At 34.5% G+C, this 24,065-nt stretch overlaps 1 protein-coding gene across 2 annotated transcripts in view; it reads left to right on the top strand.

The window, feature by feature from the left end:
* LOC140450118 (uncharacterized) overlaps nt 1-24,065 on the top strand; it is a 68,644-nt gene that overhangs the window by 10,045 nt on the left and 34,534 nt on the right. For both annotated transcript variants that reach the window (XM_072543554.1, XM_072543553.1), the window contains exons 4-12: nt 3,807-4,191; nt 6,249-6,586; nt 6,814-6,990; nt 10,788-10,875; nt 10,926-11,062; nt 12,464-12,580; nt 15,052-15,311; nt 18,329-18,536; nt 23,099-23,496. In XM_072543554.1, coding sequence (XP_072399655.1) covers nt 3,807-4,191; nt 6,249-6,586; nt 6,814-6,990; nt 10,788-10,875; nt 10,926-11,062; nt 12,464-12,580; nt 15,052-15,311; nt 18,329-18,536; nt 23,099-23,496 — 2,108 coding nt within the window. The remainder of the gene's footprint in view (nt 1-3,806; nt 4,192-6,248; nt 6,587-6,813; nt 6,991-10,787; nt 10,876-10,925; nt 11,063-12,463; nt 12,581-15,051; nt 15,312-18,328; nt 18,537-23,098; nt 23,497-24,065) is intronic.

Below are 24,065 nucleotides of genomic sequence, written 5' to 3'. Positions count from 1 at the left end.
CTTTACTTTTTTTTATGAAGTCAGCTATTCTAAAACACAATTATTTTTATTGTAATTGAATTAACAAAAAAAAACTTTTGTTGAATTTTAAAATAAGTTATATGATGTACTAATGGTTAGTAACAAAAACTAATTTGTGGATTAATACTGCATTTAAAACACTTAGCGAGTGTTTTTTTTTCCAAACCAGTTATTTGATTAACCAAAAACACCTTGTATATTTTTATATTTTAAAGGTTGGGTTAAAATAAAGGTTTTTATTTTTATTTATAGATAGCATGTGAGAAGAAATTTCAGATAGACCAACATGTGAGAACTGCTTCACACATTGCAAAAAAAGGAAAAATAGGAGGAAAACATCAAACTTCAATGGCTAAATGTTTCCAATCTACTTCAAAAAAATTAGATGAGCAAGAAACTTTTAATAAAGACTTGTGTCGCGCATTATTGTCTGCAAACATACCGCTTTCAAAATTAGCAAATGTAAATTTTAGTTCGTTTCTAAAAAAATATTGCAAACTTAATGTTCCAAGTGATCGGTCTCTAAGAAGAAATAATGTGAACGGGCTATACTCGTCGGTGTTAATTAATATTAAGGAAGAAATTGCAGATAATTATTTTTACATATCTGTAGACGAAACCACTGATTCCTCAGGAAAGTGTATTGCTCATTTATTGATTGGTGTTCTTAAAGAAGATACCTTACCAAAATCTTATCTTATTTCATGCCAGCAACTTGAGAAAACAAATGCTTTAACAATTTCGCGTTTTATACAAGAAACATTAGCAACTTTTTTTCTTCCGACAACTATTCCTTCTAATAAATTACTGCTTATTTTATCGGATGCTGCTCCTTATATGGTGAAAGCAGGACAAAATTTAAAAATATTTTTCCCAGATTTAATACATGTTACTTGTGTAGCGCATGGATTAAACAGAGTTGCAGAGGAAATACGAAAAAAGTTTCCTCTTGTAAATACCATGATATCCAGTGTCAAAAAAGTATTTCTTAAATCTCCTATAAGAATTCAACTTTATAAAGAAATGCTACCTAACATTCCTCTTCCACCACAACCTATTTTAACGCGATGGAGAACATGGTTAGAAGCAGCTAATTTTTATGCAGATCATTTTGTTAAAATAAAGAACATAATTGATACGTTAACAGATGAAAGTTCCCAATCTCTTTTGGATTCTAAACAAACTTTTCAGAGTAACTTGCTTCAACAAGAACTTTCATTTATAAAATCAAATTTTAGTTTTGTTCAAAAAACAATTACTCAGTTAGAATCACCAAAACTGTCATTGTTCGAAAGTACAGCATTAATAAAAGAATTTGCGTCATGTTGTCGGAACGTTAGAGGTAATATTGGAAAAGATATTTTAAAAAAATTTGAAGCTACTATGGAAAAAAATAAAGGTTACCATATTCTTTCTGAAGTAGTCAGTGTTCTAGCTGGAAATATTTCGGAAACAATTAATTTAGAACCAAATGTTTTGGTTAGTTTGAAAAATGCTCCCGTTACATCAGTTGATGTTGAACGAAGTTTTTCCATATATAAATATATGTACTCAGACAGAAGCCACAAGTTTTTGTTAGAAAATTTTGAACAACACTTGGTCATTTATTGTTACCATAATTCTAAATAAGTTTATTTATACTTAAAAATGATGTAGTTACTTAAAATAAATGTAAATCTTAATGAATAGTAGGAAATATTTAGTTATGTACACTTTTTTTTTTAAATAAAATTGTTACTATTTTACGATTTTTTTATTTATTTGTATACATATTTTGTAAAATATTTGCATATTTTCGGGTAAACACGTGCATATTTATGCGCATATTTTCTACATTTTTATTTGCATATTTGCCGAAGTCTAATCATCACTATATGTAGTAAATCGTACAGCACATCCAGATATTATGGTGAAATATCCAAGCAAGCAAGCAAAGACCTACGTGCTAGGGTTTTTTGTTTTTTGTTTTTTGTTGGCTTTCGCCGAATTTTATTAGTGTTTTGTTAATTTTTTTGTTGCCATTTTTTATGTTTTTGTTAGTGTTTTTTGTAGGATGTCTATAGAAAAGGTCCTGTTTGGCGATTTGCAGTGGCGAAAAAGGCGATTTGCAGTGTTTGTCGACTATTTAGAGCTACGAACTATCCTCTGTTGGTTTCTTTATTTTTCTCTCCAGTGTTTTGTTTTCTCTCTGGTGATTGGTGAAATATCCACCAAATGGTTGCGGGTATAAGCAATACCTCCCAGCACGCTCTGGCTATGGTTAGCAGCTCCGGACAAAGAAAGAGTAAATTAGTAAACTAAGTACTAACAAACTGAAGGGTACAATACTGTTATGTCTTGAACTGAGAAATCGGCATAAGGATGCATAAGGCGGGGAACCATTGCACTAATGTTTCATAGAGTACCCCTGGAGACACAGATAACAAAGGTGGACTAAGAAAATCACAGAATGGAGATTGGAGAATGGAGAACAACTAAATGGAATTAAAAAATATGTATATTCAAAGTACGAAAAAGATTTTATTATTTAAATGACGCGAAAATAATTCACTACAAACTCTGTCAAAACAAAACTTACAATTGCCAGTAGGTGAATCAATCACAGGCAAGAAAAATATGTACAAAATAAAAAACAAAGATGGAAACATTACCACTGATATAATCAAAGTCATTGAGGTTGTTGAATCCTTTTATCGCGAAATCTATGAGAACACCGACGAAAAGCAAGATCAGTCCCTGTCCAAAATCACAAACCAGAGATCAGAATTATTGCCAGAAATAACTCCATACAAAATCAAAACGGCACTTTTAGAAATGAAAAATAACAAATCCCCTGACGGTGAAGGAGTAGTGAACGAAGCGATCAAACTAGGTGGAAATAAAATTATCCAGGCTTTGGCTAAGCTTTTCACCGAATGCATCTACCAATGAAAAACTCCTTTTCAATGGAACAATGCAGTCACTATTTTATTACACAAGCAAGGAGACATAACAGATCTAAATAACTACCGTCTCATCAGTTTTCTTTCGCACATATATAAACTTTTCACAAAAATTATCAAAAAAAGACTGGACGCTAAATTAGACTTCTATCAGCTGGATTTAGATCGGGATACAGCACTAACGACCACTTACTAGTGATAAAGAACCTGATAGAGAAGTCTGTAAAATACAACAAATCATTGGCACTGATATTTGTTAAAAGCATTGACAGAATGCCGAAAGAACTATTGCTACAATAACATAATAAAATATATCTACCAAAATGCCACAGCTAGCGTAAGACTATCTGAACAAGAAACAAATATATTTTTTATACAGCGAGGAATACGGCAAGGAGACATACGGCAACATAAATGGAAAGAAGCTCAGTCATCTTAGATTTGCAGATGACATCGTCTTTTTAGTCGATCGTATGGATGATTCAAGTCACACAAGACAGAGACAGATGGAAAGAGCTGAGGTAGACCTATGCCCAGCAGTGAACGCATACAGATTGACGATGATGATGATGATGATAAATCAATCACCGACCATCGTCTTATGGCAATCTCTGTTTGATATTTGCTGTTGTGTATGGACAGACTTTTTAGTTTCTGTGAGTAGGAAAAGAACGTAATATAAAAAATAATTCGTGAATAATGTTATACTTGTGCAAAGATCCAGCGGAAGGACTGTAACTATGTACTTCTTATTACTATATTAAGACGGAGATATGCTAGAGGTTTCCCTGTCATTCTCTGAGATGTGTTATAAGTTTTTAATAGTCTTATACAATATTTTAGATAAAAAATGTAAAGAAATATCTAAATGGCTCACATCCGCTCATAAAACAAACAGCAGACAATTATTTTTCCATGAAAGAACACAAACAATTCAAAGATCAATCTCTGCTTGACGCGCTACCACGATGTCTCAAGCAAGATATTGCCTACGACCTGAATTGTGGACTTCTGCACAGGTCGTTGTTGCTGAATAGTCTTCCGAAATATATCTTAAGAAACATTTCGTCAGAAATGAAGACGGTTATCCTACCGGCTGGCGAAAGTATCTATTTTCAGTACGTGGTCAAGAGTGGTATGGTGTGCATAGAGGATGGCGCGCTTGAAATTTTACATGACGACGATGAAGAAAGTCCGGTTATTTACTTTGGAACGGGAACAATCTTCGGTGAGTATCTTTACAAATGTTATATTGTATTTTTATGGATGTTACAGTTTTTTTTAAATATCGCCAAAACATATTTCTCTCTTAATACGGCCCTAATATATTTCTTTATGATTAAAAGAGAGTACGCCTCTGTATCGTAGTTCTATGCAATATATTTCTTTTTTAATGTATATTTACTACAAATAAAAATCGAGATTTCGTTGAATATCTTACAAATTTTTCAAAATGTTTTCAATTTACACCGGGATATCAGTTTTTTTATTTACCCAAAACCCGAAGTTGTAATATGATCCGACATCTGCGTAGCTGGTCGTAAAATATCTTAACTGTTTTTAAATACATAAAGGTAGGCCATAAATCACCCACCTGTATTTTTTATAGTTCTATTTTTACTAAAATGTTCCTTAATTGTAGACTGTAATAAGACGTTTTATTGTTTAAATGTACAAACTAGAAGTAAATCAAAAATATTGTTAAAATAACCTGGAAACGGTTTCTTACAAACTGGAACCATCGTGGTTATACTTCAAAATTGTTGTAAAACGCCATTTTACAAATCTCTCATATGAGATAGGGCATACAACAAAAAACAGTGATCAGAGCTGACACATCACATTGAGTAAAATATCACTTTTCTTCTTAAACTTTTGTTTTCTTGAATTATTTTAGTTATTTCTCTTGTATTGTTTTCTCTTAACTACTTTTTGGATTGACCGGAGGATATGTTTATTTAATTTCTTCATTATTGTGTGGTTAGAGTCGTATTTTTTCGTCAGCTGTCTTCTTTTACCTATTAGCTCTTTGGTATTTTGGCTTAGTTTTTCTTTATGGGTCAGAACGGTCGGGCAGCACTCCCTTTCCGTTTCTTTTAGAGCCTCCATTATGCCATCATTTGCTTGCTTTACATCTTGTATTTCGTCTTGCAAGTCTTGTATATGTCTGGTTAGTGTATCTTCATACAGGTCGTTGTTTTCTGGGGCAACCCATATCTTTTTTCTTATTTTTAGGATCATCTTTGTTCTTTTCAATTTGACGTTTAATAGCATCTTAGCTCGAATTACTCTGTGGTCGCTTCCTATTGAAAATTTGTTGAGTACTTTGATGTCTTTGATTATTTCTTTTCTGCTTATTATGATATAATCTATTTCATTTTTGACATTGCCATCTGGGCTGATCTACGTCCATTTACGCTGAAGCTTTTTATCGAAAAAAGAGTTCATCATGAATACATTTTCCTCATTTTGTGTGTGCTTTCTATGTATAATGAATCCTACTCCACCATTTGAAGAAATGGTGAAAAATCTAAAAATGAAATACGTGTCCTGATTTAAGAGTAATTTGGGCTTCTCCTCTTCGTCTTATTTCACCGAGGCCGATGATGTCCCATTTTATGTTTTTCAGCTCTTCTGCTCCAAACCTGTTCCAACCGCTACCTTGGTTGGGGGTGTTGGAGCTGCCGTAGACTGAGGGCCGTTCAGTAGTTTCGTCTTTCATGGAAAATAACTTTTGGGGTTTTTAGCCATTAAAACGCCACGCATGACTAGTGCGTGTTGGCGAGTTGGTTTGGAAATGGGAGGAGGAAAGGGTGAAGATGGGAATGCTTTGGTTTTTCACATGGTTTCCTCGGTGATGGGAGGCTGGGGAAATCCACGAGCTCGCGTGGGCAGGTGTGCTATTCCCTCCCGTCCTTAGTTAGGAGAATATTTTAAAATTTTCAATCAGAAGTCTGACAATAAACACTCTTTCGTCTCCAGGAGGGATAATCATTAGCAACTATATCACGTGCCCACTTGGGACAGTCACTACGCATTATCGTATAAGACATAGCAAACTCGTAAGTTTAATCTTCGTAGTTTAAACTAATAATGCAGATAATGAAGAGCCCAGGATTCTTTGGGAAAGTATGAGAGTAAGATTGGTGTCTGAACTGGATTCTAATTCTAGAATCTCTTACTCATTCGTCAAAATCAGTCCATATGGCATTGACTTTTGTTGTAAAGCGAGTATCCTTTTAGATTACACACTATAAATATTTAACTACACACTTAAATTTTTAGGAGAAATTTCATTATTCCTGAATATTCCCTCTAAAGTGACCGTTAGAGCGACCAAACGAACCGAACTGAGGATCCTGGAGAAAAAAGATTTTTTAAAAGTAATGTTACACTTTCCTCAGCAGTTAAAATATCTGCACACGGCGCTTAAAATTCGCCTTAATAAGGCGAGTACTAGACAAAACAGTTCCAAAACGCGAGTCCAGAATTTAAGAAAAATGAAGAATCTCTTAGGTTTTGGACCAATTGATGATGACGGGGTCAAAGATACGAATTTTTATGAATTGTACAAATTAGTCGACCAAGATTTGAGAGATAATACTTTCGACGAATATAATTGGGTAAGGTATTATAGTTATTTTTATGTATAGAATGTTTTTTGATGAGATATATCTTTGAGAATAACCAGTAACTATAAAGTAACACTTTATTCCTGATTACTGTTTTTTTATGATTTACATTACAATTAAAGTACCACCAAACGAGTTCTGATATTATGATTGTGTATTATGGAGTCTGTGGTATTAAAAGAAACCAATAATTATGCTAACTTCTTATCTATTTTTAGATAAAGATTTGGAAGCTTATGAATGGCTTGGCGCAGATAGTTTTTTGCATCCTACATTTTTATTATGCGGCTTTTGTAACACAAATACCATATTATGTATATACCCTTGAAATATTTGCAGCGATAGCATGTGTTCTGGATCTGATTTTGCAGTGTCATTCTTATAAAAAATCTCAGGTAACATATTGTAATTAACTAATAAAAAGGCAAAATTCCAGTATACCCTTTTTTACATTTATTAACAACAGTTTCCCTAAGTAGGTAACTAACCATACAATTTAAACACTTAATCTGAAAATCTTTCCCTTAACACCTTACAGCATGATTTTTTTATAAAAAAAAATCTACGATTACAAACTTAACTTCAAGATTACGGTAAAAATATTAAAAAAATCCTACTTGGTTAGTTTTTTGTATTTTTTTATTTTTTTGTGTCATATATGGCACACTATGCATTATAACAAGATTCAACAATTAAAATTAATAAAAAAACGTTTATTACGTTCTTATTATAATAATTATTCAGTCTGAAAGTTGTGAAAACAATTTCTATCTTTGTTTAATCAAAGAAAAACATTAAACTTCTCGCATTTTACGAAGCTTTTTGAACCACAGGAATATTTGCATCTTTGCCTTTCACTACAGCATAATGCAAGATGACCATATCCGTCTGTTCGTACATCTTGTATTGCAATATCGGTTGCTGGACCTCTTTCTTTTCTTGTTTTGTAAATTTTCCATAGCTCCACACGGACGGCCCATTTTTGTAGTAAAACCAGCTTTATTAACTGTGTACAAACACTTTGCTACTACCATTTTGAAATCTGCCAGAGCTAAATTATTGTTCTCAGTGGTTTTTTCCACTGGTTTTTGTATTAGTGGAGAGGTTTTCTCCTCGGGTATAGGTTTGGGTATCAGGACGTGTATGATGGGTAAGGGGTGAGTGTCGTATGATAGTTGGGAGTTTTTGTATCACACAGGGACTGGTTAGGAATTTGGATAGTGGAGAGCGGACAGCTGCTCCATTTAGTCGCCTTTTATGACAAACAGGAGAAGCCGTAAAGGTATTCTACTTGAGCGGCCCGCCTTCACATGGGGAGAACAAACAAAACTGCTCTATCTGGAGTCAAGATAATCCTCAAATGTATGTTGCGGAACCATTACATCCAGAAAAACGGACTGATAATTTTACTGACAATTTAATAAAAATAAAAACTTAATTATTAAGAACTTAAGAATAAAAATATGGACATTGGTGGGACAGAGAAGATTCTGACAAGTTGTGCTCTGAATTAAAAACAATAATTTGACAATAATAAGACAATCTAAAAAACACATACCAACAGGCAAAAAACTATGGATGGATGATGAAATATTAGAAATTATTATTAGAGTTTTGCTCGACAGTGCATATTGCGGCATATATGGCACAAGCATATTTTTGATAAAAAAATACCAAAATATAAAGAAATACGTGAAAATCATCATCATCATCATCATTGGTGCTACAGCCCTATAAAAGAGCCTCGACCTTCCCAAGTCTATTACGCCAGTCAGTTCTATCCATTGCCAACTGTTGCCAGTTTGCTGCGCCTATTTGTCTACCATCCTCATCTACACCATCCCTCCATCTGAGTTTTGGTCTACCCCTTTTTCTACTTCCCACAGGTTGTGACATAAGGATTCTTCTAGGAGGGTTGTTTTACTGTGATCTTGCCAGATGTCCTGCCCATCTTAGTCTTCCTTCCTTAAAGGATACTACGTCTTTACCACCAAATATATGTTTATATCTGTGATATATCTCGTAGTTGTACCTCCTTCTCCAAACACCATTTTCACAGATGCCACCAAATATTCTTCTCAGGATCCTTCGTTCAAATATAAGCAGAAGATTTTCATCTGTCTTGGAAATGGTCTATGCCTCCGACCCATATGTCAACACTGGTTGTATAAGGGTTTTGTATATGGTTATTTTTGTTTTTTGGCTTAAGTTTCTGCTTCTCATATGTGTACTCAGTCCAAAATAGCATTTGTTTGCTAGGATTATTCTTCGCTTGATTTCTTCCGTCATGACGTTCTCCTTGGTGATCAGGGAGCCTAAGTATGTGAATTTGTCCACCACTTCAAAGGTAGAATTATCAACCGTGAATTGGTGGCCAATGTTTCTGGCTCTATTGTTGGGTGTTGATGCCATTATCTTAGTTTTATTTTCATTTACTTGCAGGCCCATATTTTTTGAGGCGTGTGACAAGGTGGTATACATTTCTTCTAGCTTGCGTGTTGTGCGGGCAACTAGATCAACATCATCTGCATATGCCAAAATTTGGGATGATTTATTAAAAATGTTTCCTCTGCTGTCTATTTGGGCATCCCTGACCGCCTTTTCCAAAGCTATGTTGAAAAGGAGACACGCTAGCGCATCTCCCTGTCGCAGCCCAACATGCGTTTCAAATTCCTGTGATTGTTCGCCCTGTATTTGGACTTTGCAAACAACTTTACGCATTGTAGCCTTAACCAATCTTATCAGTTTATCGGGGATGTGGAATTCATCCATGGCTTCATACAATTTATTTCTTAGGGCACTATCATAGGCCGATTTAAAATCTACGAAAAGATGGTATGTGTCGATATTAAATTCATTGGTTTTTTCCAGTATTTACCTTAGCACAAAGATCTGGTCTGTTGTTGATCGACCAGGCCTAAAACGACTTTGATATTCTCCAAGAAGCTCCTCTGAATATTCACTCAGGCGACCATATAAAATACTCGAAAATATTTTGTATGCTGTATTAAGGAGGGTTATTCCCCTATAGTTTCTACATTCTAATTCATCGCCCTTTTTGTGTAGCGGGCAAACGATCCCAATACACCACTCTTCTGGGATTTGTTCCTCATTCCAGGCTCTCAGTATGATTTTATATATATGATTAGTCAGAGTAGCACCTCCACATTTAATAAGTTCCGCGGGTATACCATCACTTCCTGGAGATTTATTATTTTTTAGGTGTTTTATTGCATCCCGTACTTCCTGAATTGATGGAGGCTCCAATGGTGTATTGTTGTTTGCTCCTGGGGGTGGTTGATTTGGATCTTCTACTTCGATAGTAAGCAGTTCTTTATAGTGTTCCACCCACCTTTTCAATACCTCTTCTTTTGTATTGAGTATATGCCCCTCCTTATCCTTACATAGTCCGATCCTTGGTTTAAATTCTTTTCTTGCTTTATTTAGATTTTTATAGAATTTTCTTGTTTGATTTTAATTTTTTTAATGCCTCAAGTTCTTCCAAATTCTATTTTCATAAGTTCGCTTTTTTCTCCGATGGATGTACTTCTCTTCTCTTCTGAGATCTTTATATTTTTGTTCTTTTTCTCTCGGGTTCTTCTTTGCTGCATCAGTTTATATGCATTGTTCTTTCTTCTTGTAATGTCCTCGCACTCAGCATCGAACCACTCATTACGTGGTGGTGGTCTTTGCGGCCCTAGAATGTTATTTGCTGCGTCTTTAATGTAATTTTTACACATTTCCCATTGTTCACTGTACGTGAAAATACTTACAGAAATTCTTTCTTGTAGGTCTATCCTTGATGTCGCTATTTTTTTGTACAAAAATATTCAGTAGAAACTTCGTTAATTGAATATCAAATTGCACAATTCTTATGAACAACTGTCAGACCGCGACCATTTGCAAATTTTCATAAAAGTTCACTTTGCTGCATTGAGATAGCGCTTTATTACCGGTTATATAAAACATGCGCTCTATATGGACATGTCATGCATGAATACTTTAACATAAAATTCGATCTCTATGGTTGGGTATAAAACTAAGTATTGTGCCATATATGACCCACTATGCTGTAAGGGGCTAAACCTTTTTCTGACTTCAATATTCAACAGGTACAAAATTTATTCCATAACGCTTTCTTCCCACATTTTAGTTGATGTTTCATCCATATTATACGACATTTCTATTTTAGAAAAAATCGATAAGCACATCAACAATTTTGGATGCAAAATTAAGCAACTGGAAATTTTATTTCGACGTATTGTCTCTACTACCCATGGGTAAGTTGCTTCTGTTGTAAGAATGTGTAGCAGAAATTTATTATTTGTAGAAATTTGGGCATATACTTTTGAAAATATTGCAGCATCAAACAGATTTTATGCTTTATTGAAAGTTAATCGTTTACTGAGATTATATAGAGTAACTGACGTAGTATACATTGTGATGGGCTCAAATTATCCAAATCTGGTAAGTTTTACCTCAACTATCACTTGTTTTGCAAAACTTAAAATCGGATTTAAGCTCCAAAAAGCCTTATAATCTGATTATTAAGAAGTTGGAAGACAAAGAGTCACAGGGTGACTCGTTAAGCACACTTCTCTTTAGTATAATAATGGACGAAATAATACAAGCAGTACGTAAAGGTCCTGGTTACAGAATGGGAAACAAAGAAATCAAAAGACTGATGATAATGATGATGATGACAACATCTAAATACCCACTATGATGTAAAATCGAAATTGATGGGAAAATAATAAAGCAGGAAGCAAGGTTTAGATATCTGTGATGAATAGGGAATAGGGAATTTCGGGAAAAGTCTGTTGGATAGGGAGAGAAGCGAGAACATAAGAAGAGCATGCAATATAGAAGACATAAATGGATGGGTGATAAAACGGAAACAGGAGTGGAAAGAACAAATTAGTAGAATGGCAGAGGATAGGATAGTACGACTAGCACGAGATAAGTCACCAGATGGACGAATAAATATTAGCAGACCAAGAAAAAGATGGTGCAATAATTTAAACTATTGAGGAGGCTAATATTGAAGATGAAACAGGCGTTAAAGCCTACATACAAGAAGGAAGAAGAAGACAAATTGAGTTTGGTCTCCAAAATTCTGCCTTGATTATTTTTAATAATGCTATAAAAAATGGTTTAAATACAAAATGCCTTGACTCGCTTGTAGCGAACTACATGACAAATATGAAGAAATACTAGCTTGGTATGGACATTCAGAAGAGTCAGCATGGAGCCCGATAAAAGTATAAAGAAGACTCCAAGATCATTTAAAAGTAGATAAGAGAATGGAAAGAAGAAAACTACAAGATGGAGATTGACAAGATAAAACGAGCTGGAGAAAACTGTTAAAGGAAGTGAAAAATATGGAAATCGTTGGTAATACTATTAAACCCCTATGCACTTCCTTGTAGCAAATTACTTGACCGATTTGAAGAAAGACCAGACTCTACGGACATTCAGAAGAGCGGACTCAAGCAGCATGGAGTCCGCTAAGAGTATAAAGGGAAGAAGACTCCAAAATTGTTTAAAAATGAAGTAGATGAGACAATTGAAAGAAGAAACCTGCAAGATGAAAATTGACAAGATAAAAAAAGCTGGAGGGAATTGTTGAACGAAGGAATACAGTGAAAACTGTGGAAATCCTTGACTATACTACTCTTCTGTACTATTCTTCGTACTATTCTTCTTCTTCTTCGTGTGCCATCTCCTCTAAGAAGGTTGGCAACCATCATGGCAGTTTGCACTTTCGACACCGCTGCTCTAAAGAGGTCAGCAGAAGTACAGTTAAACCAAGCTCTCAAATTATTTAACCAGGAGAATACAGTACTATTAACAACTCTTAATTTTCAGGTATATCAAATCTCAGTTACATCATTGTTGATGATTTTGGCAATATACTTTGTAAGCTGTTTATTGTATATCACCTCATGCTTTTATATTTTATGTAAGGACACTGGATGGTATTTCGTAAGTACTTATCCTATTATATATTATTCTGAAAAATAAAATTAAGCTGTAAAAGATATTTAATATGATTTAAAAGAAAAAAATCATCTTTTTGTTCACAGTCGCACTCATTTTTTATCTCTGAAGGGTCTGCTCAATTTTTGATGCATATGTCCCTCAATATTGGACTCGGTCTGTCGGTTCTCGGAGTGTACATTTGGAAATTTTTGGACCACAGGTTTATGGCATATCTAGCTCTAGGTATTGTTCATTGTTAATTGCGAATTTGTTACGTATTTTTTGGAACTATTTGACTAAGGCATGTAGCAATAGGAGTCTTATAAAATGAATCTCATAATGGCATTTCCAAGGCAGATGAAAATCTCCTGCTTATATTTGAACGAAGGATCCTGAGAAGAATATTTGGTGGCATCTGTGAAAATGGTGTTTGGAGAAGGAGGTACAACTACGAGATATATCACAGATATAAACATATATTTGGTGGTAAAGACGTAGTATCCTTTATAAAAATAGGAAGACTAAGATGGGCAGGACATCTGGCAAGATCACAGCAGAACAACCCTCCTAGAAGAATCCTTATGTCACAACCTGTGGGAAGTAGAAGTAGGGGTAGACCAAAACTCAGATGGAGGGATGGTGTAGATGAGGATGGTAGACAAATAGGCGCAGCAAACTGGCAACAGTTGGCAATGGATAGAACTGACTGGCGTAATAGACTTGGGAAGGTCGAGGCTCTTTTATAGGGCTGTAGCACCAATGATGATGATGAATGGCGGTTCAATCTTGTTATCCGAATGGTAATACTGATGAAAGAGTAGAAGCTGGAGTATAAGGAAAGACTTAGTGAAAGCCTAGATAATCACTTTATTATCTTCCAATCCTAAATTTATGCTATAGTGTTGTGCTTGCAGGAACTAATAAAGAGTACCTGTAGGAACAGATCTGAAGACACTAAAATCGAATCGAATTGACTCCAATTCAGTTTGCAACTGTCTGCAGAATCTGATTCGGATAAAAAAGATAACAAAATAAGTTTACTCTGGATACCCGGACACATTGGTATTGGAGGGAATGAAAAAGCGAAACTACTTGCCAAGGGAGGAGCAAAAGAGACATTTATAGGCCCAGAAACTTTTTTTGTCATAGAAAGAAATACAGCCAAAAGAACGATATGGGACATGGTGGAAATGATGAAACTGTCTAGAACATTTTTCTAGAGCTTATATATCATTGTAACTGTGGTATTCTCCAGAAACGAGAGTGTTTTATCCAGAGTGACGCTTCGGTATTTGGGATCATAATTGTGTCTTTTCTCTCAGAAATATCTTTTAGCTACGCCTATGGCTAACAAATCCTTAAAAGGGTTACATGCTTTCTAATTAGCATATCAAGGGCAAGTCCTGGTTCTCCTACGATCTTTCCCTTCTCAGAAACAAGTGTATAGCTTGTGTGTTTTGTCAGTCTAAGAACAGATATAATTTTCTCGTTTTTTAAAACCTTCTCCGTAGGTCTAGTTTAATAAAAAACGACGAGACAGTCCCTTTTATCCTAATCAGTCCTCTCTCCTTAAGTATAATTAGGTCTAATCTCGCATGAGCCAAAAAATTCCTTCTTTACTGTGGAAAATATTTTATACGCTGAATTTAGATGTGGTTAGAGCATTCAAAGATATCTCCACCTTCTTTATATAGTTCAGCTGGGAGATTATCTATTCCGGGTGATTTGTTTCTGGCTACTGCATCTTCAACTTCAAGAATCGTTGATGGATCCTCTTCCCTCTCGTCTGTGCTCCTTACCTTATCTATTTCGTCTTCCAGGTTTTCTTCTTCTTCCTCTATATTAAGTGCCTGGTTAAAGTATTCCACCCATCTATTTAATACATCTTTGCTTGTTGTTAACAGGTCGCCATTCTGACTTTTGCATTGTCTTGCAGTAGCCTTGAATTCTATTCTGTTGATGTTTGTTACCCAATTAAATGGATTTTATTTCGCTTTCATAATTCTTGTAAAATTAGTACTTCTTAAAGTAGCTTTCGACCAATTCTCTTAAAGATTACTCTTTCGAAAAGTTTGTAGACTGATCTAAGCAAGGCGATGGACAGCAACTCTTTGACTTTTCTGCTGACTATCCTGTTTAAGGGATAGCTATCCTGTTTAAGGGAAAAGGATTTCGATTTGGTTTAAAGAGGTTTAATAGGTTACATGCTTAGGTATATCTGTATTAAATTTAGACAACCAAATTTCCAACATTGGATTAAGACTTCCGGGGGTATGCCATCGGTGTAGTTTCCTTGGCTGTGTTGTTAATTCATTGGCATTTCTACAGGTGTAAACGGTAGGAAGTTCTCTGATTCTAATGGACACATAGCTTCTTTATATGAGCGGTAAATGTTTTATCTGTAAGTGTCAACTACATGTAATTCAATTTTATTGGGATTTATATTTTTCACAATTATCATTTTTATTTTTCAGTTGTCATCCAAAGAAACCTATCCAGATAACCAAAACCCTAAAAACGCACTGTTAAACTCGGTTTATTTTACAGTAAGCTCTGTGTTTCATACCGGCATCGGGGACTTTTTACCCAAGAACTCAACAGACTTTTTGTTAGTGACAGTAATTTTGGTGATATTCTTAATTTTGAAAACCTATTTATCGGGACAAATTATATCTCTTATATTCTTAAATGAATTGTGTAGCGGTTCGTTAAATACAAGATACTATTTGAAAAGGTAAGATTCTTCTTTCTCTACTTCTTCTTACCCGTAATCTTTATAATACACGGAATTTAGGTGTAGTCACATTTCTTATTTTTATTTTCATTCTTTTGCTATCTCTTCAGGTCTTTGGACAAGTGTTTGATTTAAAACTAAGATAAAAGAAGTATAGGCATAGCTCGAAAAAAGATTAAAGGCAACCATCAATACGGCGCAATCAAGTAAAAGTAGGTGCAGCTAACTTGGTAAAGGAGCAACTCTAAAAATTTGTAGCATTGATGTTATTAATATTTCATTTTGATCTATAATTCTTTCATCTGTTGATATCGTTTTCATTTTTTTCTCACATTACATTTTCATTAAAAAATGTAATGTGAATGTAAAAATGCAGTAACTGAAAAGAAATAAGCAATGTGACAAGTATTTGTATAATAAGGCTAAGAAAATCAAATATATATCTACAGGGAAGTTCCGAATGAAGTGTACTCGCCATTGCTTTAGCTCTTTTTCTTTAACAGCGTTATTGTAGATTAAAATATAATTATACTAGACTTTTTGACTGTTTTCCTTTCTTTCTTGTCGACTGTAGTATGCATATTTCATTACTACTGTGCCACAGTTGTTCGATTGTTTCTTGTTTTCAATTTTGTTAAGATATTTTATATTCCATGTTACATTGCCTGGATGTCTCTATTTCAAACTTGTAGTTCTTTTCTTTGTACGTTTTGTCGTCTTTCAATTAATCCATTTTCGAGACAATTTATGAGGTCTTTTTTTTCTAGCTTCAGCTGAGAATACTCCTTTATTTGAATTTTGATCCGGTAACATGATTATTAAGCTACTCCATCTACCTAGCACCAGCGTTCCTCACACTCAATGTACAAAATTTGAGTGTGAGAAATATTTAATTCTGGCTAGCGTGAACCTAATAATAGCGTGACTGGTGTGAATATAATGCCTCTAAAAATGTCAATGTTAAATGCAATTTATTATGTGAAATTCTTAACAAACTTACAGTAAAAAACAATTATATAAAAAAACACACGAGAAGAAGCGCCAAAATTGGATAACTGCAGAATTGGTTAAATCCATAAATACAAAAAATCTTTTGTATCGCAAACATGTCAAAGATCCTGACAATGTTAATAAAAAAAATGAATATTTCAATTATAAAAAATATCTAAATATATTAATAAAAAATGCTGAGAAAGATTACTTTAGAAATGGAATTGTGAAAAACAAGAATGTTTCCAAAAACCTGTGGAATATTGTTAAAAATTTGACAGGTAAAGCAACCGAAAGACATATTATAGAAATAGTTACACCAGAAGGAACTTCTGCAATCGATGGTGAAACTATCTTCAATTCTTTTGCATTATTTTACAGAAATTGGAGAAACTTATGTCAAGAATATAACACCACCGACATCGTATTTCCCACAATATAACAGCGTGATGCATTCTTTGCATGATTTGAGACCGGTCTCTGAAAGTGAAATTGAGGGAATTATTAAACCACTTAAGAAGAAAAAATCACCAGGTATTGACAACATTAGAGCAGAAACAATAAGAATTATAGATAAACAAATCATCAAACCGTTGGTGGAACTAATAAATTTAATATTTAAAACTAGTCAATATCCAGACAAATTTAAGGAAATAGTTGTAATTCCTATATAGTTATAGAGATAAACTAAGTTTGTCAAACTACAGACCAATCTCACTAATTACCAATTTAACAAAAATATTTGAAAAATGTTTTAAAATCAGATCTTTCCTTGATAAATACAACATATCGTCTTCGCAGTTTGGATTCCATGAAGGTTTATCGACAAATGACGCAATATTAGAACTCACCAATGAAATATACAATTGAATTGACAATAGCCAACCTACTGCTTGTGTGTTTCTAGTCCTGGCAAAAGCATTCGATACTGTAGGCCATCCAAAACTACTAGAAGCACTAGAAAATGGTGAAATACGCGGCACTGCTCATAATCTACTGATGTCTTACTTGGACAATAGACAACAAATTCTTAGGATAAATAATATTAACAGTAATAAACTTCACTTAAGATGCGGTGTGCCCCAAGGTACAGTATTAGGACCACTACTATCCAATATTTACGTTAACGATCTATATCATCTCAATACTCAGGGAAAGATAGTAAGTTTTGCCGATGACACTGCAATTTTATATAGCGCAGACAATTAGGTCGGTCAGATAGCCAAGGCACAGCTGGGCGGCCGGTTCTCATTCGCTTCACTGCGAGTGGTTCAGTGGATGTGAGTTCGATCCCCAGCTCGGTGTACAGAAAACAAAAAGGCTAACTCAGCAGTTTAAAATTCTAAATGAATCTGCGGCTTAGACTAGAATATGCTGGTGTCTGATCGGCCTATGGTGGAGCAGTACGGCAAGAGATAAGGGCTTGCGGCTCGGTGATACTTCTCCATAGATCCCTACCGGAAGGGCGTACCGCCTAAAATACCGGTGTATATATAGACAATATTTAAAGAATTAAATTAAATTAGATATGCTCAAACTAATAAAATGGTTTAATTATAAAGGGTTAACAAAGTAATTATAAAAAAACGTTTTTTGTTCCGTTTTGTATGTGTTGTTAAAGAGGATAGTTATTGCGCTTAAATTGCCTTCATCTGTAAGTTTGATCAGCTCGATGTGAACTTTATCTGGCACAGGGGCTCTACCAGATGTTGAGTTGAGATTTCAATGCATGTTTCTATCGTCCACTTTTCCTTAGTTTCTTTTATTTTGTCCCTTATTAATTTATGTTTTTTTTTCTGTATTTATCTGGGTTGTTGTTTCCATATTTTTTTGGTTTGTTCCACGATTTCCAGTATTTCTTGACTTATCCAAAGGTTTTCGACTTTCTTCTTTGTTTTGTAGAGTTCCATTCTGCGTGTTTATATACTCATCTCCAATCTTCATCAATAAAAGCAAACTAAAGGAATCAATTTTTATCTAATTTATATCTTGTCTTAGTAACGTTTATCGTATATACTTTTTAATAGTTTTTCAGAGTTTTACCGTATCTCAAAACCGTTTAAAAGGAAGATTATTAATTATTTGAAGATAAATCCTAATTTTCTGCAAGAAACCAGCTCATTGTTCATTCGCAAACATGCTCCTGCTAGCGTAGATACGTTGATTCACATATCGAGGACAAAGAACATAGATGAAGGACCGTTATTTAAACACGTAGATAGCTATTTCCTTGCCGTGAGTATATCTTTGTGTTTAGATATTTTGTTCATGTGGGAAAGAATGAAAGTGTCTATACAACGCCTTCAATATTATTTCATGTTCGGAACAGTTATTGGTAGTACTCAGCTGCACTGTACTACTCTAAACATATCGATCCACACCCACTGTTACTAACATGTTTTACATCTGTTCACATCACTGCTAACAAACTATATAACATGTTCTTCGAGATTTTTTTATTTTCCATAGTCTAAAGATTGCTTAAGCCTCCACATATAAACATAATTGATTATCTTTCTACGGTTCAATTCAATTAAAAAACATTTAGGATGCAGGACATTTGTTCTTAATAATCCCATTCGTTCTTTAATAATATGTAAATTTGACTAGATATTTGTGATCGTCAATACCCAATTGTTTCGGGTATTAAAAAACGCTTTATGGGTTCTTATATCCTCCTGAGACCTGATGTCCAATTAAATGGACATTTACGTAATATATATTTTTTTGGCAAGAACTAAATTTACAGCGCCTAGTTCCTCGGTCCATTGTAATGTACATACTAGTGAACCTGACAACAGCGCGCCACATTGCTGAGAGTACATTTAAACTTAGTTAACTTGTTAATTGCAAGTGACAAACATGGTGGGCAGTTGTAGAAAAATAATTGATGGTAAGTAACTAATTTTATTAGATTTTTAACCTAAATGTTGCTTAATCTAATAACATACAATATTATAAATATATTTATGTGATGTAGTTGTCTTTGCAAACCATTTTGAGTTTGTTTTTATCTAAAACAGGGATGTACATTTTTATGGACATAAGTTCCTTAGGCATACATAAAATATTATGTATTATTATGCATGAAACGTCAATAAATTAATTTAAAACTACAATTCTAGCTTTAATTCTCAAATAAAACAGTAAATTACATTTAAAAATTATATTAGACTTTTTTGTTTCAGCTGTCTTTGGTAATAAAAAATATTTAAGACTCGAAGTTGACCATGAAAGACTTCTTGAATGTCTGGAAAATCCGGATATAGACGTTTCAGATTCTGAAAACTCTGATGACGGCTTTGATTCAAATGAAGAATTGTATCAGCCTCAGCAATCAGATTTGGATTAATATACAGATGATCAACAAGGCACAGAAATACTATCCGAAGATGAATTAGATAACTCTAGTGCCACTCAATGAACGAAAAAAAAAGGCTTGAGAACCGAAATACATGGAACAAAATGGGTGTTTTGTCGCTCAGCATGTAGACTTTACTGGAATTGTCAATGCAGTCCACGGGAGGCCTTGGTGATGCTAATAAAACCGTTATGAAGTTCCTGGAGTTTAAAATAGCTGTTTTTGAGTTGCTCCTTAAAGATAACATTTCTGAAATTCTGATTTTGGGAACATTTCAATACTGGTAAAGTAGGATCGTTTTAGCCTGTCGCATAAGTAATAAAAGTGTCTGTTCAGATTTGCCTCAGGTAGTCAGCGGTTCTCAAATTAAAAATGTACGGTTTTCTCAATTTGATAATACGACATTAGGGATTTTTTTAATAAAATAACTTTGTATTATGTTTTATAATAATTGAATATCATAATGTAAATTGATAAACATTGAGTATGAAATATACAGGGTCATTCACGCAACATGTTGGTTAAAAGTTTTCAAAGTTCTGGTCGTCACTGGTTTCTGCAAACTTGGAATAATGGGTTATGCAAAGCATTCTTCATTTTTTAAATATTTGCATTCTTCTAGCACTTCCGGTTGTACCGGAAGTCGCCATTAAGTTTCGTATTTTAAATAGAAACTGTGCTTTCTGTTATTTTTTTTGAATCTACGTAAAATTCTAGATCGATTTTTATTGGGATACCATTCTCGAAAAAATAGCCTTTGTGAGATATTTAAAGTTTTTGAAAAATTTTTCATATTACACATGCAACTTCAAAAATTAATATTGTGGTTAATATTTATGCTAAAAAAACAAAAATTCTTTTTCAGCGTGTAATAAACTCTATTTTTATTCAAGTATAAAAAAATTTGCCAATGTTAATACTGGGTGTTCAAAATTTTGTATTATATTTTTATTGTTATATATTTTATAAATATATCTATAAAAATATATATCTATATAAAACAAAGACTTATTCCTACTTCCCACACACACCTTCCCAAACTCACCGAGGTAGGTTGTCCTCCTGCGATACAACCAGCCCCGGCTTTCCTCCACCCCCTGGTCTTTGGAGCCAGGTCTCGACTATTTCGCGGTATCCCCCGTCAGGCAATGGGAGATTTCCGTGTATTTACATTTAAGTGGTAGGTTAGCCCATTTGACTTTATCACTACCGGTCAAAGCAATTGTTCGGCGATCTAATGATGGTTGTGTATGCCGATACTTGCTTTCCCTTTTCTGCACCAAGTGCAGCCGAGAGCGAGCAAGCATCGAATCCTTTCATCCGTCGTCGAATACCCAGTCATTCGTCCAGTCATGTTCTTAATCTACCTTACTTGCTAATCTTATTTTTTTGGTGCTTGCATTCAAGAGCGTCGTGCGGCATGCCTCCGGCTCTCTCCTGCATGCGGTTATTGTTATATTTTTTTTTGTTTTTTTTTGGTGGTTGGTACCCTTTTGTGTTAATTTTTCTATCTACGTCTTAATCTATGGACAGGTATTATCACTATCTGACTCGCTATCCGATTCATCTGAATCTTCATCATTACGAATAATTAAAGGTCTTACTTCATCAATAACTTGTTCTATTTCATATGACTCTAAAATTTTTTTTTCAGTATGCTCAATACATTTCCCCATTGTTCCTCATTGACTTGGTTTAGTGCATCTTGCCAGAGTTGTAAAACGCTGGCTTCGTCGGTGGTCTTACATGCATGTTTATCATAGTAGTTTTTAGTGATGCTCCACACCAATTCAATTGGATTGTACTGGCAGTGATATGGTGGTAGTCTTAGGACCTCATGACCATATTTTAGTGCCATTTGGTCAACGACAAATTTTTTCTCAGTAATGTGTTCTTTGCACTTATTTAATAATTCAGCTTTGAAAACTAGATGTTCGTGTTCTATATTTTTCTCCGACAGCCACTTTCTTAAGTCTTCTTTTTTCCAGCTGCTTGTGGGAAACTTTTCCTCCTCTCTGGTGTAATACGAAGCATTGTCTTAAGACTATTAATGACGGATTTTCCAGATTTTTTAATAATTTTTCCTCAAACCAATGTTTAAAAATATCGGCGTCCATATTTCCGTGGTAATCATCAGTTTTTTTTGTCGAAGAAAATATAAGACTAGCATTGGGTATAAAACCTTCCGTATTTCCTGCATGCAATATAATATATCTTTTGCCATTACTCGCACTAGTACTCGAATAGCATTTGGTAGAATCATCTTGCCAGGATGATTTGGTATTATTTCCTTTCACAAGAAACACAAATTGTCTGGCAAATTCGGAATTCTTGTTTTTTAAATAGTTTCTTATAAATTTCCACCTTTTTCCAACAACATTGGACAGCTCGCACAACACTTTACGATTATTGGTTTTTTTGTATCTAAAACCCATAGCTTTTAATACTTTTGATAAACTGGTCAAACCCATATCACAAAGTTCTCTGTCCTTTATTTTTTGAATAAAAGTCTTTCTTGTAACATGTTCTTTTGCTTTGTACATGTCATAAATGATATTTCTGATTGAGATTTTAATACCTTGTGGCAAGTCGAGGGTTTTCGGATGCAAACGAATCCTTTTATTTTCCTTACTTAATTCCTCCTCACTCATTTGGCGAACTCTTTGCAAGGTCCGTTCTGAAATTCCACAAGCTGCACTTGTCCTTTTTTGAACTGCCAGTACTGATGTAATTGGTCCCATGTTGATTTTTTCTAAGGTAAAATAATTTTCCACTTTCAACAAACACAATTCGCCACAATTCCACAAAAAATTGTTTTGGTAGCGCTGATTTATCTTCAAGTACTACAGCCGACCAGTAGGAGGTTCGGTACCACAAAGCAGGTAGAAAAGGGAAAGCATAACAGAGTGGCTGTAACTAGAGTCATAAATTATTTTTCGGGCGTTAATCTGAAATACAACAGGGTAAAACGACTTCACTATAACTAGAAACAGTTACAAACCCAGAACATTACTTCAAACGTCTACTAAGAGAAAGATATAACACATTCCTGCAATGTCATCCGAATTAAAATTCTGTTCGATCTAAGCTTCCAGGTTGTAAGGGCAAAACAAAAGTTAATTGTGACTGATCCGACATATTTTTATGTTTAAGGGGAAATAACAATTATTGCTTTAAACAATTTCATTAACAATAATTTTGTATTGATGCGATTTTGATGTCCTTTTGAATGGACATGTTTTTTTCACATTTAGCAAAATAATAAAAATTTAGGAAAACTTACATGTGTTTCTATACAAAAAACATACGAATTCTATTATTTGATAAAAAAACCAAAAAAGATCAAGGCAGGTCTTAGGAGGATATAATATAATTTATGTTTTAAATAAATCTATTTTTTGTATAATAATTTTAATAATTCTACCTTTATTTACAGTTAATAGAAAAAGATGCAAAGATGTGGTTATTACCCAAAAACGAAACTCTATATATCCGAGGTGATCCTACGAGAATCATGTACATAATAAGCGAAGGCTTCTGTAAATTATACAACTCAGAGAACAACCCGGAAAAATCCGTCGGCCCAGGATCATATTTAGGCTACTTGGAGGCCATCTACTGCATTCCTAAAAAGCACACAGTCGTGTCTACCACCGACTGCAGATTGATTTGCCTAGAATATGCCGTAATGGAGAAAATTTTTAAATTGTTTCCCAAAGAACTGGATTTTCTAGAGAAAACAAAATATCGTGATGAGCTCGTGGCGGAAATTCGTAAATTTGAAAGGGTAGAGCGTGAATTACCAGTTATTAGCCACGTTATAACACAGGACGAGTATGTTAAAATATATTTTTTACCGTTTATAATTGAATGTCCGCCCCGAATAAGGTTGTAACCCTCAATATTTGTGAATCGGTGTTGTTAGCGGAATAAGGTTGTAAACATGGTGAATGGGACGTTGTAATCATGGTGAATATGGGCGTTTTTGCGTCACCATTGGTATACGATATGTTCTAACGTCACCATTGGTCGAGGATATGTTCTAACGTCACGAGTGGGCCGTTTCTGTGCCACCATTGGTCGAGGATATGTTCTAACGTCACGAGTGGGGCGTTTCTGTATCACCATTGATCGGCGATATGTTATAACGTCACGAGGGGAAGTTCCTATGCCACCATTGGTCGAGGATATCTTCTAACGTCACGAGTGGGGACGTTCCTATGTCACCATTGGTCAGGCGTTTACTTGGAGGCGTTCCTATGACACCATTGGCTGAGGGACGTGGCCTAGAGACACGAGAGTCGTACCTACGTCACCATTTGCCGAGGGCGTGGCCTTGAGACACGGGGGACGTTCCTACGTCACCAGGGAGGTGACGTCACTTCCGGTCCAGAAGTCACTCT

This window comes from Diabrotica undecimpunctata, chromosome 9, assembly GCF_040954645.1.
Source record: "Diabrotica undecimpunctata isolate CICGRU chromosome 9, icDiaUnde3, whole genome shotgun sequence".
In the NCBI taxonomy this organism is placed as follows: Eukaryota; Metazoa; Arthropoda; class Insecta; order Coleoptera; family Chrysomelidae; genus Diabrotica; species Diabrotica undecimpunctata.
Note: the sequence above shows the minus strand (reverse complement) of the source record. Positions and strands in the feature narration are given on the sequence as shown.